Raw genomic sequence first — 19916 nt, forward strand, 5'->3', positions numbered from 1 at the left:
TGCTGATATTCACGGTAAAAATTTGCATTTCGAGTATTCACGCTTAACACTTAATATACACCATGAAAAATACCTTCTACTTACTCAGTATACCTATGACCGCCAACGAAGCTAATATGAGAATCACAGTTGTGACTGGGACACAATATCTTCTAAGTGCTGAAACTCTTCTGATCTTGTAAGCTAAAGGAGTAGTTCCGGGTCTTGTATTAGGTCTTGGGGTTCCTCGAACAGGGCCTGGCGTTCTAGTGGGTCCTACAGGCCTAGAGGCAGGAGGTCGGGCTGGTCCTGGTGGTCTGTTAGCAGGTGCTGGAACACGAGTGGGTCCTGGGGGAACACGATTAGCAACAGCCGGGACACGAGTTGGTCCTGGTGGAGCACTACTAAGTCCGGAAGGTTGAGTGTTAGCAGTCCTAGCGGTGGAGGTAACCGGCTGTGATGATACAGATGGCTGTGCTGTATTACTTGCTCCTTCATTTGCACCTGTAAAACCAAAGTTGTCATTGTACAATCTAAAAATGTCTTTTAGGCAAAATGTTGTGGCTTTATAATTCATAAAGCATTAAAGGAGTACTGTAGTGTTTTTTTTTTTTATTTTATCCCATTGTGCCGGGGCTGCATATAGTAAAAAAAAAACAAAAAACTTTAACTCACCTTCCGTCACTTCCCCCGTTTCGCTAATATAGCTCTTCTGTCCTCCGGTCCCAGTGTTCCTCCTGCCTCCGTGTGCACGGAAAGTCACACTGCGATCAGTGTATCCTTGGCCGCAGCGATGTCCACCTTGGCCGGTGATAGGCTGAGCACAGTTTCATGAAACAGACCCATGCTGCAGGAAGAAGGCAGGGCCTAGGCTCTTTACATGACACTGTGCTCAGCTTATCACCGGCCAAGGTAGGACATCACTATGGACGGCTGAACGCTGATCCCACATGGAAGATGGAAGAAGACTGGGACCGGAGGACAGTGGAGTGATGGAAGGTGGTGTTTTTTTTTACTATATGCAGCCCGGGCACAATGAGATTACATTTAAATAAACTACAATACTGCTTTAAAGGGAATCTGTTAGCTCTATTTGCTGCTAAGAGCTGCGCACACTGTTGGATAGTTGTTGGGGCCCATCTACCTCTTTGGAGAGATTCCATCATTGATGGCAAAGCAGTCTGCAATGAATTCCGCTGAAAGAATCCAGAATGAAAGAGTCCAGAATGTGAATCTACGGTACTGGACCAGAGTGCTATACTTAACATATCTCCTTTTCATTTCTCAGTCAAGTGTCAAGGATCCAAAGCTTAGCTGCTCCAGTGCCACAACCTTGCACACCTCTTTGCTTACCCTCACCTCCTATCCCATCCTTGACTGATACAAAGCCCTGTATGGTAATCAAGGAGGGGCTGGAAAGCGAGAGTGGGGAGTTATGCAGAGCAATCATGTCAATTGAGTAGGGGGTCAGGAGATAACTGTTGACCAAACAAATGTTTGTATGACAGCCATACTACCAATCCCTACACCCATACACATGTCAAGCCAAGAGTTCATGTTTTCTGAATGGAGAGGGAAAAAAGCTACTTTCAGACACCTATGACAGTGGCTTAACTCCCCAACAGATAATATAAGGCTCGACTGTTCTTTCCACTACCTGCATCAGGGAAAGGGCATGAGGCCCCCATACACATTAGATGGTTGGCCAATCCAATCAAAATCTGTCGCTTTGGCTGATATCTAATGCGAATGGCTAATTTAAGTACCTTTTTGCAGCTACTACAAGGTGCTCAATTATAATGTCTGGATATCTGTGCTGTCCATAGAAGAGTAGTGTGTAGCTATGTATAGGAAAGCATTTGTTCAGAGTTTTGCTTATCAACCCCACAGCCCAAGTTGTTACAACTGCTGAGAAACATTTCTATGAAAGACATCAAAACTATGATATTACACATAAAATACCATGATACAAACCAAGAAATTGAGGACTAAAATGATGTTTGCTCAAATGTGGCTTTCTAAAATAGCGCTTGCATGACTGTATTTGTGCTAAGCAAACAGCACGTTCTTCATGCTCTTTCGTAAGTAATGTTATACATCACTGAGTTCTAGTTGTGCGTGTTTTCAACCTGAATAGTCCTATTGTGCTTAACTATACCATAATTAGAACTATCACACAAGCACACACCCTAAAAGAGCTCTGTGGCTTTTACTATGGATACTAACAAAAGGTGGATCTTACCTGTTCTGTTAAGAGGAGACAAAATATTTACTTCTCCACTGCTCTGTAAAAACAAAAAGAATTCGATTGAGAAAGGTGATACTATACCCCTACACCTTAATATGGCATTTATTCAACAAACCCTTAAACAATACAAATACTTAATAAAATTACATTCGTACTATAAGAAAACTCAGAAAAAACAACCCACAGTAAGTGAATATACAGTAAGTGCTGTGTTCGTGCTTTGGTAAAGTCACACCTATTTTTATGCTGTTATTTTAGCTTTAGGTCCCATCGATCGTCATGTTTTCCCAGCTATGAATACCTTGGGGAATCAAAATCGTCACTCAAGCTGTGCATTCTGGGAGCATACAGGTCAATTCACTGTACACTTGGACTGTCAGTCTATTTAAGAGTTAAGAATATTAGATTTGTGACTGCCATTCTGTATCTATATTGGCGCTGTAATCATGTTGTGAACTGGACTTTAGAATTTCTGATTCAAACAGTCTTTTAAGTTATGCTGTTTTATTTTATTTTTTTATTTTTACTAAACATACCCTCTTTGGGGCATCTTTTTATATTTTGAGCTGTTTCTATCCACTAACTTCAGTGGACAATAGCAACTAAAAATAAAGCCAAAATCTAATTTGCTAAGAATTGTTATAGAATATAAGTCATTACTAATAATATGTTTGTAAGATGTAAAATGATTGAGTGGATCCATTGACTACATATTAGTCAGTAGATCCTACCAGTTTTGATATGATTTTTTTTCGCTCTGCAGGGGTCAGCCACGCTTTTAGTCACATCACAGCCATGCCACGTCAATGCAAATCTATGGGAGGGGGCGTGACGGCCGTCACGCCCCCTCCCATATACCTGTATTGAGGGGGCATGGTCATGATGTCACAAGGAGCGTGGCCAACCCCCGCAGCGCAAAAACAGCATTCAGAACATTTATTTCCAAATGCTGGGCAGTAGAATACCACTTTAAAGGAGTTATCCAGGAAAAAAAACAAAGCTAATTTCTTCAAACAACAGTGCAATCAATGCACTTCAATGGAACTGAGCTGCAATGCCGCTCTCAACCTAAAAGACAGGTGTGGCGCTATTTTTGGTAAAAATCTGCATTTTTTTTATTCTAGCTAACCCCTTTAACCCCTTAACGACAATTGACGTAAATGTATGTCATGGTGACATGGTACTTAACGCACCATGACGTACATTTACGCGCCGACATGATCATCAGATCCCGGCAGGTCCGTCATACCCGGCAGGTCCCGGCTGCTATCAGCAACCAGGGACCCACCGGTAATGGCGGACATCCGTGATCGCGTGGATGTCCACCATTAACCCCTCAGATGCCGTGATCAATACAGATCACGGCATCTGTGGCAGTGCGGTACATTGAATGGATGATCGGATCGCACGCGGCGCTGCCGCGGGGATCCGATCATCCAGCATGGCGGACGGAGGTCCCCTCACCTGGCTCCGGCCGTCTCGTGGGGTCTTCTTCTCTGGTCTGAGATCGAACAGACCAGAGCAGAAGATCACCGATAATACTGATCAGTGCTATGCACTATACATAGCACTGCACAGTATTAGCAATCGACTGATTGCAATGAATAGTCCCCTATGGGGACATAAAAAGTGTAAAATAAAAAGTAAAAAAATTTGTAAAATCCCCACCCCCAATAAAAAAGTAAAACGTCCGTTTTTCCCATTTTACCCCCAAAGAAGCGTAAAAAAATAATTAATACACATATTTGGATTGCTACGTGTGTAAAAGTCTGAAAACTATTAAAATATATTGTTAATCATCCCATACGGTGAACGGCGTAAACGTTAAAAAAAAAAAAAAAAAAAAAAGTCCAAAATTGCTGCTTTTTTGTCACATTATATTCCAAAAAAAATTGTAAAAAATTAATAAAAAGCAAAACCTAAGCAAATGTGATATTGATAAAAACTACAGATCATGGCGCAAAAAATGAGCCCTCATATCGCCCCATATACGGAAAAATTAGAAAGTTATAGGTAGTCAAAATAAGGCAATTTCAAACATACTAATTTTGTTAAAATGGTTTGAGATTTTTTTTTTTTTAAGCGGTACAATTATAGAAAAGCATATAACATGGGTATCATTTTAATCGTATTGACCCACAGAATAAAGAAAACATGTCATTTTTTACCGGAAAGTGTACAGCGTGAAAACAAAACCTTCCAAAATTTGCTAAATTGCGGTTTTCTTTTCAATTTTCCCACATAAATAATATTAGTTTTGTTGTTGCGTACATTTTATGGTAAAATAAGTGATGTCATCACAAAGTACAATTGGTGACGCAAAAAGCAAGTCCTCATATGGGTCTGTGGATGGAAATATAAAAGAGTTATGATTTTTAGAAGGCGAGGAGGAAAAAAACGAAAATGCAAAAATAAAATGTGTCTGGTCCTTAAGGCCAAAATGGGCCAGGTCCTTAAGGGGTTAAAGAGATCAATTTTTTCATCAGTTTCACATTCCTACAAAGTGACACATAACAGGTAACAGAGAATGGGTCAGCTCGCCTGACATGTCTGTTTTCTTTACTACTGGTATTACTCATAAAAAACAATTCTGCATGACCTTTTCCAAGAACAGCGGAGCAAATTTACATTTGTAAATACACCAGAATTCTATCATAATTTGCGCCCACCCAAAATAAAAATAAAATATATATGAAAAAAAAACAACTGTCTTGCACATGAAATTGGGTGTGGCCTCGATAAAGGAGCATTGCTTAACCCTTTAAGGATCCAGGGTTTTTCAGTTTTTGCACTATTGTTTTTTCCTCATCACCTTCTAAAAATCATAACAAAATCTATGGCAAAAACCAGAAAACTAATATTAGTTTTTTCTTCGTATAGATATATGGTGTTCTTTTCATTTTTTTTAACCAGCGATGTGGGAGAGGGAGGAGGGATTATTGAAATTAATAATAAGAATAGATGTGGGTGATGTGGGTCGGACAGGGCACTTGAATCAGACTAGAGAAGTGTATAGGGGGAGGGGTTTAACATTTTGTAATATTGTTAATAAGTGAAGAAAATGGAAGTGTAATTTTATGGAGAATGTATAACTATTGTTCATATGAAGAAAAGAAAAGCCGGCCACTCACCATAGTCCATCTTCTGGCTTTTATTGCAGCATATAATACTCACAAATACATATAGAAAGAAGAAGGAAAAAGCACTTGTGCGAAACAGAGCTTGTTGCTCCTTTCCTCTCCCTATATGTATTTGTGAGTATTATATGCTGCAATAAAAGCCAGAAGATGGACTATGGTGAGTGGACGGCTTTTCTTTTCTTTATATGAATATCACTGCTGCAAATCATTTATAGCCTGAGCACCGCCACTATCTATAAGCAAAGAACCACTTCAGCCCAGGGATCGGTTTTTCAATACTACCACAGTGCCGTAGGCATATTTCTACAGGTTAGTATAACTATTGTCATTGAAATGGGATAATAAATTAAGAGAAAAAAAACATATATGAACCAAAATTAGTATGTGTAAAATTGTCATCTTCTGTCCCCTATAACTTTTTTTATTTTTCCATATACGGGCGGTATGAGGGCTCATTTATTGCGCCGTGATCTGCAGTTTTTAATCTGTACCATTTTTTTGTTTTGATGGGACTTTTTGATCGCTTTTTATACATTTTTTTAGGGTATACAAAGTGACCAAAAATACGCAATTTTAACTTTGGAATTTTTAACGTTTACTCCATTGACCCTGCGGTTTATTTAACATTATATTTTTATAGTTCGGACAGTTATGCATGCGGCGATACCTCACATGTTTATTTTTATTATGTTTACATATTATAATGGTTATAAGGGTTAATGGGTGTTTTTCTTTTACTTTTTGTTGAACTTTTTATTTTATTTTATTTTTTACACTTTTAGTCCCCTTAGGGGACTTTTAGGAGGAATCAGTAGATTCCCCATACCGATCAATGTGATTCCATAGAACCACATTGATCTGTGTGCTCTGAGCCTGATTGATAAAGCCTGGTTCAGCCAGGCTCTATAAATCACAAAGCCGGGACACCCGTCGATCCACCCCACTGGACCACCAGGGATGGTTTAAAGTGTCCCTTTAGATGCCGCTGTCAACTTTGACAGTGGTGATCTAATGGATGAATAGCCAGCTGCAGCGATCGCCGCATGTGGCTATTAACGGCGGTCCCCAGCTACAGGAATCAGCCGAGGGCCCCGCGTCATACACCGCTTGCCATGTCAGGATGAGCAAACTCGTCCTTAGACAGCAAGGATGACTCATTATTTGCCAAAAATATGCGATTATTGATGGGACAGGTCCCTACAGCACCTTCATACAGACGGTTTCATAGTATTTTTTTGCCCTAAAAAAAGACACAAAAATGAACTTTTTGTCCTTTATGATACAGTTTTTTTGGGCATGTTTCCCCAAAATAGAGTGTATTAGCACAGTTTTTTCAGGCGTTTTTTTATCTATGTCATTTTTACACTGCCTAGTACTTGTGCATTGGCCATTGAGAGACACTTTATGATAATGATGCTCAAACCTGTTTTATGAAGTTAACAATATTTTCAATTGGTTGCTAAATACAACCAGGAGCATAACTATAATTCATAGGGTCCCATAGCAAAATGAGATCACCACCTCTGGAAAAGAAACGTAAACCGTAGCATAAATGGCAATAACCAAAATTATGGATAAGAGCGCCATTTTTCAGAGATTTCAAATAATATTGGTAAATAGCAGGGATCCACTGACTTGTTTTTTCCTACAAAAAAGGTATAGCATTCTTAAGTTTCAGTAAATCCCTCAACCTCTGGGCTCCATTAAAAGCTGTTTTGGCAGTAGTGATGCCTATGCTTACATCACTACTAAAGAATGAGATCTGTAAGGAGAACACGTGACCTACACAACAATATAATTACAATACCCAACAAACAGGTGCGGTAAATACTGGTTTGGAACTTTCCCACTTCTTTAGTCTGGTGACTTGCTAACCAGTTATCAGTAGTGATTCACCAGGTCCAACACCTGACAAAGAAGATTTAGCTATTGGTTAATCATGCCCGAAACAATGCTCGCGCTGCAAAGACTTGTCTGTGGCTTGTCGGAATACGCTTAATTCCATTTTTCAATTGGAACACAGATTCCTTTGAATCAAATTCATTCTTATCGAGTGCCAGGAAATCCTGAATAGTGGTTGATGACAAATATGATAAACGATAGATATGAAATTGTTGAAAGTGATTGAGAGTGATCCGGTCTGCTGCTACTGAACATACGCCAAGTAGAGACAATGGGTGATATTTATCAAATCTTGTGCAAGGAAAAGTAGAGTCCACAATAAAACTAAGATGTATGTCGGCACAACGTCACACAAATGCAGTATAAATCGTCCAATGCAGCAATATACAAGGCTTTAGTTGTGCCCCTACACAGGTAGTGCTCAGTTAAATGGATTATCAAACATAAAGGTGACTTTACTAAGTACTTGTCAGCCAGTAATGGACCCTCTTACCAAAGATTCATGCTTGGGATGGTGGTTAATGGCAGTGTCCTTAACAAGCTGCTGGCTTGTTTTTATGAACTGGCTTTTTTTTGTTTCTGTGCCCTCTCTGCAAATACAATCCCGGAATACCCCTTTAACTTAGTAGAAGTTCAAGAAACAATGTCCATAAGGTAGTGTTTCCCATCCAGCGTGCCACATGCTTTAGTAAAGCTACTACTTCCAGCATGGCTTGCTGGGAGTAGTAGCTTTGCCACAGCTGGAGGCACACTGGTTGGGAAACACAGCCATAAGGAGTAAATAAGCTACACTAACCCACCAGGCCTCTTTTCATTATTCCTCCATAGAGGAAGAGGGACTTTAGAAAAGACGTGCTTCACTAGTACAGACTGCTGATTCACACTCAGGTCAGAAGAAGCACAAGAGTGCATAAAACAACTGTTGCCTGTACTTGTAAAGTGTATCCACCACATTATTTAGACCAGAGTTTGATTGATGGATTTTCAGTCCACCATACACTAGGAATAGGGATCATTTTCTTGGAGAAGACCGACACTTTTCAATGCAGTTTTGGATGGTCTTATAGAAGTTTCAATGTACCATATATTAAGATGGTGTTTTTGGACCAGACAACCACCTAGTTGCCACTGTATTTGTTGTGGATTTACCGCATGGAAGCTCTGTGTGAAAGTCACGCGACATAAAGATTGCAGTATTACACCGCAATGTCACAACATCTTTGGTGGAATTTTGGTTGTTGGTCACTTTGTCACCTTTGAACTTGCCTACGACTGCAACATGCTAGTGACTTCTCGGCAATATGGCCATTTTTTCTTTAACAGGCAAATCAGAATTGTAATAAAATTAAGCAACCGTGAGTCACAGACAAGTTGCACAAATAGTTTGGTTGAGCAACTTGGATGCAATTTGCTGTTGTGCGACACGTCATTGTTTATCCCTAGACATTAGGTGTATCCCTATGGAATTTCGGCATATGCTACAAAAAAATAAAAAATAAATAAAAGAATGACGAAAAGAAATTTGGCTGGTAGTTCCTTCTCCCTGTTCTCCTCTACAGTCATGTATTTCGCTCTCCAAAAATAGAGGCCAATTGCGATAGTAGAATCAATAATCTCTTTCTTGAAAAGCAAACATACATATCTTTAAAATCAGACATAGAAGATAAAGGCACCAAGGTACATTTATGGCGCGGCTGTGATGCGAGCACAGGAGCTACGTTCGCTTCATGCACGGTGGGTCCCGGTGGCTGTCAGCAGCTGTGGACCCCCCTGGTAATGGCAGACATCAGTGATTGCGCTGATGTCTGCCATTATCCCCACAAATGCTGTGATCAATACAGATCACTGCATTTGTGGCAGTGTGGCACTTTAAATGGCTGATCTGATTACCTGCATCACTGCCGTGGGGATCAGATCAGCCAAGATGGCGGATGGAGGTTCCCTCCCCTTCCTCCGCCGTTCTCCCAGGGTCTTCTGCTCTGATTTGCCTTCCAGCAGACCATAGCAGAAGATCGCCGATAATACTGATCAGTGGTATGCCTATGCATCTGATAATTGCTATAAAAAGTCCCCTATGGGGGACTAAAAAAAACTGTAAAATAGATGTAAAAAAAAAAAAAAGAAAGAAAGGGAAAATAAAAAAGTGTGAAAAAGTCCCTCCCCCCAGTAAAGATTTAAACCACTTTTCCCCATTTTAATTAAAAAAAGCATAAAACAACATGATAAATAACATACGTGGTATCGCCGCGTGTGTAAATGTCCGAACTATAAAAATACAATGTTAATGATCCAGTACGGTGAACAGTGTAAACGTAAAAAGAAAAAAAAAATTGTCACATCACATTGCAAAAAAATGAATAAAAAAAAAAAAATCACATACACGCAAAAGTGGTAGTAAAAAAACAACAGCAGATCATGGTGCAAAGAATGCGTCCTTACACATCTCTGTATACGGATAAATGAGAATGTTAGAGGTGGTAAAAATTGGGCAATTTTAGACGTCCTGATTTTGTAAAGAAAAAAAAAGTTAGATTTTTTAAAAGCAGTACAATAGTAGAAAATGATGTAACCATGGGCATTATTTTAATCGTAATGACCCACAAAATAAAGAAAACATGTCATTTTTACCGTAAAGCATACAGTGTAAAAACAAACCCCCCCCCCCAAATTTGCAAAATTGTACTTTTCGTTTAAATTTTCTTACACAAAATATTATTTTTTGATTTACCATATATTTGACAGTAAAACGAGTGATGTCAATACAAAGCCCAATTGTTTGAGCAAAAATCAAGCCTTCAAATGGGTCTGTGAATGGAAATATAAAAGAGAGTTATGGATTTTAGAGGGCGGGGAGGAAAAAAAAAAAAAAAAAAAAAAAACGCAAAAATAAAATTGGCTGTATCCTTAAGCCAAAATGGGCTGTGTCCTTAAGGGGTTAATGATATGTATGTTTGTTTTCCAATAAAGAGACTATTTATTCTACTTTTGAAATTGGCCTCTACTTTTGGAGAGAGCAGTTTATGTGGCCCATTGCGGCATTTAGGCAAAGGCGGGGGTTTGTATATTAGTCATGTATTTCAGTTAAAGGGGTACTCCGCTGCTCAGTGTTTGAAACAAACTGTTCCGAATGCTGGAGCCGGCGCCGGGAGCTCTTGACGTCATAGCCCCACCCCTTCATGACATCACGCCCCGCCCCCTCAATGCAAGTCTATGGGAGGGGGCGTGACAGCGTCACGCCCCCTCCCATAGACTTGCATTGAGGGGGCGGGGCGTGATGTTACTAGGGGGTGGGGCTATGACGTCACAGGCTCCTGGCGTCGGCTCCAGCATTCGGAACAGTTTTTTCCAAATGCTGAGCAGCAGAGTACCCCTTTAAAGGACAAAAACTTAAATGGGGTCAACCATACACCACGAAGATGTAAAACCATTATCAAAAACCATTCGTAAAGATGCAAGGTGTTATAAATGTCCGAAAAATACAGAGTGAAATAGAATTTTTATTTTTTTTTGCAATATATTCAACCTCCTGTCACAAGGGGAGTACTAAACGTCTGCATATGATGGTATAATCTAAAAATCTAAAATTCTATAGAAAATCCACAAAAGCTTAAGAGTTATTTACATGTTGCAAATGCTGCAAGTCTCTGAGGTAAAGAGCATCATAAGTGGGGACCAGGGAGACAAGGCCGGGGTTGCTAAGAGACCGGGAAAACAAATCGCAGACTCTTCAGGATAGCGGAGTTCTATTTCATCGCAGATTCTATTTCTTTTAGTGTAAGATAATACCGGAAAGTTACAGGAAGAAAAGACACCTGTCTGCGATGAGATTGTACCTGCTTATGGCCCACTCCCAAAGTCACTGAGGGCATCCGTGTTAAGATAAAGAATATTCAGGGAATAAATCAGGTATGTTTAGGATAGAAGCGCCATGTGTGATCTGTGAATACACGGGTAGATGGACGATACCTGTATACTATAGCAGTTGTAGCTATTCATTCAGTCACGTGTAGCCATAATCAGGAGTTTCCTGCATTTTGTTTGATCTCATGTTGTACATACAGATAAAGAAAGTTATACAGGAAAATAATGTCATTGTAATGTAAAATACTATTAAATCTACAAAGTAAAAAAAAGGACGGTCCCATTTTTTACTTTAATTAACAGGCTCTTTTGGGGAGATTTATCAAAACCTGTGCAGAGGAAAAGTTGCCCAGTTGCCCATAGCAACCAATCAGCTCGCTGCTTTCATTTTTAACAAAACCTCTGCAAAATGAAAGAAGCAATCTGATTGGTTGCTATGGGCAACTGGGCAACTTTTCCTTTGCACAGGTTTTGATAACTCTCCCCCTTTATTTTTATTTGACTGGGTCTCTTTAAATGGTAGTAACTTTAGAGTGCTTTTTCTGAGCAGAGTTATTGTGATTGTTTTTCGAGACATATTGTACTTTATAGAAGTGGTGCTTTTTTGTTGACACATGCAGCATTTATTTGTGAAAAACTCCAAAATATTGTAAAAACCCGAAGATTTCCGGCGTTTTTTTAAATGATTTTTTTTTTTATGGTGTTCACAGTGCGGTAAAAGTGATGTTATATTTATTCTTTGGTTCAGTACGATTATGGCAATACCCATTTTATATAGCTTTCTATGTTCTTTTGCCTTTTCTGAGCAAAATTATTTTCTTGACATTCATTTTCCAACAGCCGTAACCTTTTTATTTTCCATCCGATGCCATTGTGTGAGGGCCTATTTTTTGCGGGATGAGCTCTACTTTTTAATGGTATCATTTTTGCAATACGTGCTACCTTTTGATCTTTTTTATTCCCCTATTTGTACCAAAATTGGTGAATTTTGAGCTTTTTTGTAGTTTTTGGCGTTCACCGTGCAGGATAAAATATATTATTTATAGTACACGTCACTACGTGGCAATACCTATTATGTATATGATTTCTGTTTTTCATCTTTTTTAATGACAACACAGGTTTTTATTAGGAAAGGGGAATTTTTTTTGATTTTTTTACACTTCATACATATATTGAAAAACCTTTTATTATTTTATTTTTTACTTTTTACAGGTTTTACTATGCTGCAATACATTTGTACTGCAGCACAGTATGACCTGTTGATCTGCACACACTACAGCTTGTGCGATCCAGCCTCTGGCTGGATCTTACACGCTTCCATAGCAGGCAGACAGGAGGCCATTATCTGGCCTCCTGCTGCCATAACAACCAACGGCGACCATCGAACGTATCGCACACTCCCCCTGTCAACACCATAGATGCCGTGATCGCGGCCCCGGCAGCTGCGGTAGGACCCCGGCTGTGATTGCCCGTGTGATTGCCCGTGTCCTGTGTTGCCCGTGGCAGTGCAGGAGATCGCTAGCACGTATGCATACATTTAGTTTACTATTTAAATGTTTTACCTTTATTCTGCTATATCCTAAAGCAGTGTTTTTTGAACAGTATGCTAGGAGTTGTAGTTTTGCAACAGCTGGAGACATGCTGTGTGGAAAACACTGCTTAATTTTATATCCAAAAAATATTTAAAAAAATCTTCTTGTTGCCCAAGAACCAAACCAGTAATCTTTCAACAAATGTGCAAAGAATAGTTTACTTTATATTACTTTAAAGGTCTATTCATACATACAGTATCCTGCCCATATTTAGTGTAAATACCCTAAATGTATGTAGTTTATGCAAACTGTAGGATACTCATTTCTCATCCTCTAATATCATATAGTAAGAGAAAAAAATGTAACCGAACCATGAATAGCTGTGTGTATTAAAGGGGTAGTCCAGTGGTGAAAAACTTATCCCCTATCCTAAGGATGGGGGATGAGTTTGAGATTGCGGGGGGTCAGACCGCTGGGGCCCCCTGCGATCTCTCTGTACAGGGGGCCAGGCTCTCCGGCCAGATTGCGGGTGTCGACCCCCGCACGAAGCGGCGGCCGACACGCCCCCTCAATACATCTCTATGGCAGAGCCGGAGATTGCCGAAGGCAGCGCTTCGGCTCTGCCATAGAGTTGTATTGAGGGGGCGTGTCGACCACCGCTTCGTGCGGAGGTCGACACGCCCCCTTCCCGCGGGCTGTCGGGGCTCCGTCCAGGAGATCGCAGGGGGCCCCAGCGGTCGGACCCCCCGCGATCTCAAACTTATCCCCTATCCTTAGGATAGGGGATAAGTTGTTCACCACTGGGTCACCATTGAACTACTCCTTTAACTACACCATGACGAAGACTTACATCTGCACAACAATTATAACAGCGAGGAAAGAATTGATGCACTTTCCTTTCCACTTTACTTTGTACGATGTGATGCCTGGAAAATCAATTTCTCAAAAAATCTCTGTGGTGGCAGGGTGTGTAAAGTCTATACAGTTCAACCAGGGCCCAAGGAGGTGACCAGTGATGCAGAGATCTTAAGGGCTTGCTGGGACTTTGTAGAAGGACTGGACAATTGAATGCAGACCACGCTGACTTGACAGATGACAGGGACTGACTTGACTCATAAAGCTTTGACTTTAGCTTACTCGACTTGATGGTGGCTGCAGGACTTGACTTTGAGGCCTCCAACACTCTGGACACACACACACTAGGCCTGACTGCACTGGACCTCAGCTTAGCAGAAGAGCAGAGCTCAAAGAGAAAGAAGCTCCTCCCAGGGCTTATATGGGGGAGACTAGCAGGGAGCCCATAGGTCACTCTTGGGATCACCTGGTCACTGATACCTCCTGGGTAACAATCACATTACATATCACATGGTATAATTCTTAAAGCAACATTACATTTTATAACACTTTACATGGTAAAACATAATGTACAAAGGGGAAACAAGTGCAGGGGGCCTTGGGGACACTGAAGGAGGCTGCCCGACAGAAGAGTAGGAGCACGGGGTAACACCTCCCGTACTGGGCCACCACATCTCTAAAACTTATGACCTTAAGGGTACGTTCACACGCGCGGATCCCCATTGTGTATTACGATGCGGATCCACTGCTGAAGGACCGCTGTATGGTGCTTTTGCAGGTGCCTGCTCGGAGCTGCAATTTGCCACTACAAGCAGAAACACTGAAGCGATGTGCGAGTCGCTGCGCACGCGTGGTGTACTCACGCATATCGCGGCCACTCCCCCTGCTCTATGAGCTAGGCCGAGAGCTGCTGCGATGTGCAAGTGTACTTTGCATGTGCGAAGCAAATCGCACACCGCAGTGTGTCTGCTCGTAGCGGCGTATTGTAGGCACCTGTAAAGGCAGCATACAGCATACATCCTTCAGTGGCGGATCCACAGTGTAATACGCTCTGGGGATCCGCTTGTGTGAACCTACTTTTATACTGAGAATACTGGCTAGGCTCTGTGCAAACTACATTAGAGCTGGAAAATCCTCCTGACATATATACCTGATGGAAGAGTCAAGTACATGCCACTGTATACAACACAGTGGCTCAGATCTATCAAACTGTGTTAGAGAAAAAATTGAGAGGTTTTCCCAAAGCAACCAATCACAGTTCATCTAACGAGCTCTGGTAAAGTGAAAGCTGAGCTGTGATTGGCTGCTGTGGGAAAAATCACTCCACATTTTCTCTCATACAGTTTGATAAATCTGGGCCAGTATGTGTTTGCGCTTTCTTTCTGTAGTTTAAGAGTAGAGTCACACATAGTATATACACAGCTTCTTTCATGCTGTTGGAAATCCATTGCACAGCGGGAAATACGCTGTATATTTTCTTATGAGCAGAAAAACAGTGCTTCCTGGTGGCAGCCCTTGTGTGCAGTGGTTTGCTGGCAGGCCCGCGTGTCACAGTTATGTCAGTGGGGCCTGCCTCCAAACCCGTACTGCGCATATAGGGCTGCAGTGGGTAGCCCTGTGTGTCTGCTCATATCAGAATATGCATTGTATTTCTGATAGCATGAAATACGCTGCGTTTATACTATGTGTGACCCTATCGTTAAAAAAAGGGAAAAAATTAATATATGGACATAAGCCAGAAGTGTATTCAACAATGTATGGAATATTTGGGAAGGACTTGCTAGACCCACTTCTGGTTTCGGCTCAAAAACCATTGTGGCATTTTTCCCAAAAAACTGTGGAAACACGGCCTTAAGCATAAATTAGTCTTCTGTGGTACTGATCTAATTCCTAGTTCTCTAAATCTCTGGACCCCAGCCTTTACATACACTATTAGAGAGAACTCCTTGGTCATTGCAGTCCATGATTGTTAATGGCATTCCCCTCAGTTTACATATATACACATTCTACTATACATGGTGTTGAGCTACATACTTTGACCTCGTTATTTATATCAGAAGTCCCAGAATAAACTGCAATGAGGATATCCAGTTTAACAGTATTTACTTTGAGACATATATTGTTTTGACTCTCTTGGTAATTGTAGATTTTGTCTCCCCTGAGGACGCTGTCTGATTAGGCAGCAGAAACACGTAGGGAGTGTTGGCTGTAATAAACAGTGCCATTGGAGTGCATTACTATATGTTATAATGTTGACCCCTTTTTCCCACATACTCCTTGTCTGTGCATTAGGAGTGATTGACTAAATTTTTTACAGAAAACCCCCAACCTACTGGTTGGCAGGATTGTTGGGCAGATATCCTTAAAAATCAGAGTAACTAGCATTTTACTTTGTTTGCTATTTATTGATTTGGTTGGGGGACTCTTCTACTAGTGGTTTTTAATCATTGCATTAATTAAACTATTATTTTAGGCACCTCTGGGATACATAAAAGCCTACAGTTTTGAAGAACACCTTCAGATCAATTGATCATTGTACAGCCATGTTTGGAGACTAGTGTAAAGACTAGCAAATGTAGGATATATATTGATAAGATTAAGCAATGAACAATTAACATTCACATACATATTGGTACTGTTACGCCGAGCGCTCCAGGTCCCTGCTCCTCCCCGGAGCGCTCGCGGTGTTCATCTCTGTGCAGCGCCCCGGTCGGACCCGCTGACCGGGAGCGCTGCACTGGTGTCACCGGCGGGGATGCGATCCGCGTAGCGGGACGCGCCCGCCCGCAGGTCGCATCCCAATCTCCTCCCCTGCCCCGTCCTCTTGCTGTTCTGTCCCGTTACACGCGGCCCCGCGCGCACGCTGGCTCTCTAAAATTTAGAGGGCCATTGCACCATTGATTGGTGCCTGGCCCAATCAGTACCTACACCTGCGCTATGTGTATAAAAACCCACTTCCCCTTCCTGTCCTTGCCGGATCTTGTTGCCTTGTGCCCTGTGAAAGCGTTTAGTGTGTTCCCAAGCCTGTGCCCCTGACTACGACTCTTGCTGCCTGCCCTGACCTTCTGCTACGTCCGACCTTGCTCTTGCCTTGTCCCCGTGTACCGCGCCTGTCTCAGCTGTTAGCTGGGGTTGAGGCGCTATCGGGTGGAACGACCTGGGGGTTACCTGCCTCTGCAAGTCTATCCCGCTTTGCGGCGGGCTCTGGTGAAAACCAGTAATCCCTTAGACTCCGTTCCCCTGGTACGGCCCACGCCATCACCCCACTGACACAGAGGATCCACCACCAGTGTCCTCGCTGCATACCAGTCTGGATCCTGACAGGTACATATACATCCATTTACAACACTCATTAATCTTTAGTGAGTAAGAACACATTTGCTTTCATTGACAGTTCAGAAGCAGTACCAGAAAATAAATTGGGTAAAGATATATCAGTGAGCCTCCATTATGGAATGGAGATATTTATGACTGGTTGGAAATGGTTAAAATATATAGGCGACATCCCAGAGTTCTCCAGAAATGAAACTTGAGAAAAGTGGGATTACAATGGAGTTCCATCGACATTCACATCAAAGAGTCACAATGTGCAAATCACATGGGATTCTTTCTAATTAATGCAAATTGCTTAAGAAGGGCTGGTAATCTTTCTAGCTGGGATGTGTTGGCATCATTATGATTTAAGACTAATAATCATGGCAGTCTCCGGGCGAGATGAGTAATGAATGCTGTTTCCTTCATCTCTGTTCCAAACAAGTAAAACAATGTTACAGGCCTAAAAATAAATCATAAAATAATGATGCATAATGTTTATGCAAAGTATTTAAGAGCAAACTGGTACAATATTCTAAATCATGTCTTGGATTTACATCTCTGTTTTTAGTATTAACAAATCCTTCTCTGAGCAATTCATAAAAAAAAAAAAAAAAAAAAAAAAAAAATATAATAATAATAATAATAAATATATTATATACATATATATACACAGTGGTCCCTCAACATACGATGGTAATTCGTTCCAAACGAGCCATCATTTGTCGAATCCATCGTATGTTGAGGGATTCGTGCAATGTAAAGTATAGGAAGCTGTACTCACCTGTCCCCGCCGCTCGAGATGGTGTCCCCGGGCCTCTGCAGGGCTCTCTGCTGTCTTCTCCGGTCCTCCGCTGTCTTCTCCGGTCCTCTGCTGTCTTCTCCGGTCCTCCGCTGTCTTCTACGGTCCTCCGCTGTCTTCCGCAAGGCCTTACTGGGCCTGCGTAGCAACGTCATTACGCCGCTGTGTACGCCATTCCTATTGGATGACGTGCACAGCAGCGTATTGACGTTATCTGAGAGGACTGAGAAGACACCGGAAGACCAGCGCTGGACCCGGAGGGCACCCCGGAGCATCGTGGAGGCGTAAGTAATACTTACCGCACCACACGGGGAACATTAAGCTGCTATCCGGCAGCAGCTTAAGCATGTCGGGGCCATCGTCGGTGGGGGGGGTGGGGGGGTCACTGTATAATATATATATATATATATATATATATATATATATATATATATATATATATATAATTTGTTGCCACTAGGGGAGCTCACTAGATGCCAATCCGTTGTTGACTGCAGTTATGGCTGTATAAACCCCTAGTTGTGGCCTAGTGTCAGAAAATATTTAAGCATTTAACTAGATGTTGTTGTGAAAGCAGGGAATTTGGAGCTCTGTATCAAAATTTAAAGCTGAATTATATTACAAACCATTAAAGTTTATTTACTATTTTGCCATTTTTGCAACACATCTGGAACCCAGTACAGCCCCCCTTAAAACCTTGCATTCACCTCTAGCTCTGCTCAAATCCCATTTTTTTCATATGCAACTAGAAAAAATGGGGGGTATTTATCAAAGGATTTATGTGTTATTTTTTTCCACGTAACTTTGGCACAATGCTTTGGCGCAGTGTCTTTTTGCGCCAAAGTTTGGCGCATCTTCTCCACTGTCATTTTTATAACTTTCTCAAAATCACATTGGGGGAGATTTATCAAAACCTGTGCAGGAGAAGAGTGGTGCAGTTGCCCATAGCAACCAATCAGATCGCTTCTTTCATTTTCCACAGGCCTCTTTGGGCAACTGCACCACTCTTCCTCTGCACAGGTTTTGATAAATCTCCCCCATGGTCCTGTGTGTGATTTCAATTTTAGTCAGTAATTCATCATTTGCGCCAATCGATCTTTGGCACAATTTTGGCGCAAATCTCCGCCAAGAAATTTTGCACATGGAAAACACACTTAGCAATGTCAGAAAATGTAAAGGCGTCAAAATACATTAAAACAAATTTTTTTTGTGAAAGCAGCGACGCCTCCAGGGCTACTCAATACTATCCTGCGACATAGTTGTCTCTGAGGAACCTTCACCCTCCGTTGAGCCAGCATTGGACATGGACACACAGGGTCAGGAAAGGTAAGCACTAAAGCAGTGGTCTCCAACCTGCGGACCTCCAGAGGTTGCAAAACTACAACTCCCAGCATGCCCGGACAGCCAACGGCTGTCCGGGCATGCTGGGAATTGTAGTTTTGCAACGTCTGGAGGTCCGCAGGTTGAAGACCACTGCACTAAAGTAACCAAAAAATAAAACAGCACAAGTTGAAAATAAAATCCATTTCACATGGTGACTATAAACCCCACAAAAGAAAATAACTCATGTCGCTTGCTGATATACTGCAGGAGGGACTCCGAAATGGCTGCTCTACGGGGTAAAATACGCTGTCCTCTGTGGTGGTAAGTTCTGTGTAAACGGTGCTGTGAACGGCTGATTTCAACATTTGAGCCAAAATAACAATGATAAATTATTAATGATAAATTTGGTGCACGTCCACGAAAACCAAAGTGAAAAAAAAAAAAAAAAAAAAAAGGTAAAAAGAAACTTTCAAACAGGCAAAATTGATAAATACCCCCCATTATCCTTGAATAATAGATATGTCCCTTTTTGGATACAGAGAGAGAAATCTATGACTGAAAGGGGTAAATGTATTTTTAAATCAACTGGTAAAATCTTAATCCTTCCAGTACATATCAGATGCTAAATGCTCTACAGGAAGTTATTTTCTTTTAGAATTTTCTTTCTGTCTGACCACAATGCTCTCTGTTGACACCTCGGTCCATTTTAGGAACTGTTCAGTATGGAGAGGTTTGTGTGGGGAGTTGCTCCTACTCTAAAATGCACAGAGGTGTCAGCAGAGAGCGCTGTGCTCAGACAGAAAGGAAATTCTAAAAGAAAATAACTTTATGTGGAGCATACAGCAGCTGATAAGTACTGGAAGGATTAACATTTTTAATAGAAGTAATTTACAAATCTGTTTAACTTTCTGCCCCAGTTGATTTAAAAATAAATGTTTTCCAGTGGAGTATCCCTTTAATGC

The 19916-nt window shown here is 41.3% G+C and overlaps 2 protein-coding genes across 6 annotated transcripts in view; one reads left to right on the plus strand and one right to left on the minus strand.

Annotated features, from left to right (window-relative positions):
• Positions 1-19916, minus strand: part of TMPRSS4 (transmembrane serine protease 4) — an 87486-nt gene that overhangs the window by 23953 nt on the left and 43617 nt on the right. The window contains exons 1-3 of one of the 2 annotated variants that reach the window (XM_056543639.1): positions 11236-11284; positions 2222-2264; positions 85-483 (exon numbers count right to left, since the gene is read on the minus strand). In XM_056543639.1, coding sequence (XP_056399614.1) covers positions 85-483; positions 2222-2264; positions 11236-11265 — 472 coding nt within the window. In that variant the 5' untranslated portion in view covers positions 11266-11284. Of the gene's footprint in view, positions 1-84; positions 484-2221; positions 2265-11235; positions 11285-19916 lie in introns of those variants that run through there. The other variant, XM_056543641.1, reaches the window with a different exon arrangement.
• The window catches only part of SMIM35 (small integral membrane protein 35), a 143297-nt gene continuing 134055 nt past the window's right edge, over positions 10675-19916 (plus strand). For 3 of the 4 annotated variants that reach the window (XM_056543646.1, XM_056543645.1, XM_056543644.1), the window contains exon 1: positions 10944-11175. The gene's annotated coding sequence lies outside the window, so the exon portion shown is untranslated. Of the gene's footprint in view, positions 10919-10943; positions 11176-19916 lie in introns of those variants that run through there. The other variant, XM_056543642.1, reaches the window with a different exon arrangement.

Source organism: Hyla sarda, chromosome 10 (genome assembly GCF_029499605.1).
Source record: "Hyla sarda isolate aHylSar1 chromosome 10, aHylSar1.hap1, whole genome shotgun sequence".
In the NCBI taxonomy this organism is placed as follows: domain Eukaryota; kingdom Metazoa; phylum Chordata; class Amphibia; order Anura; family Hylidae; genus Hyla; species Hyla sarda.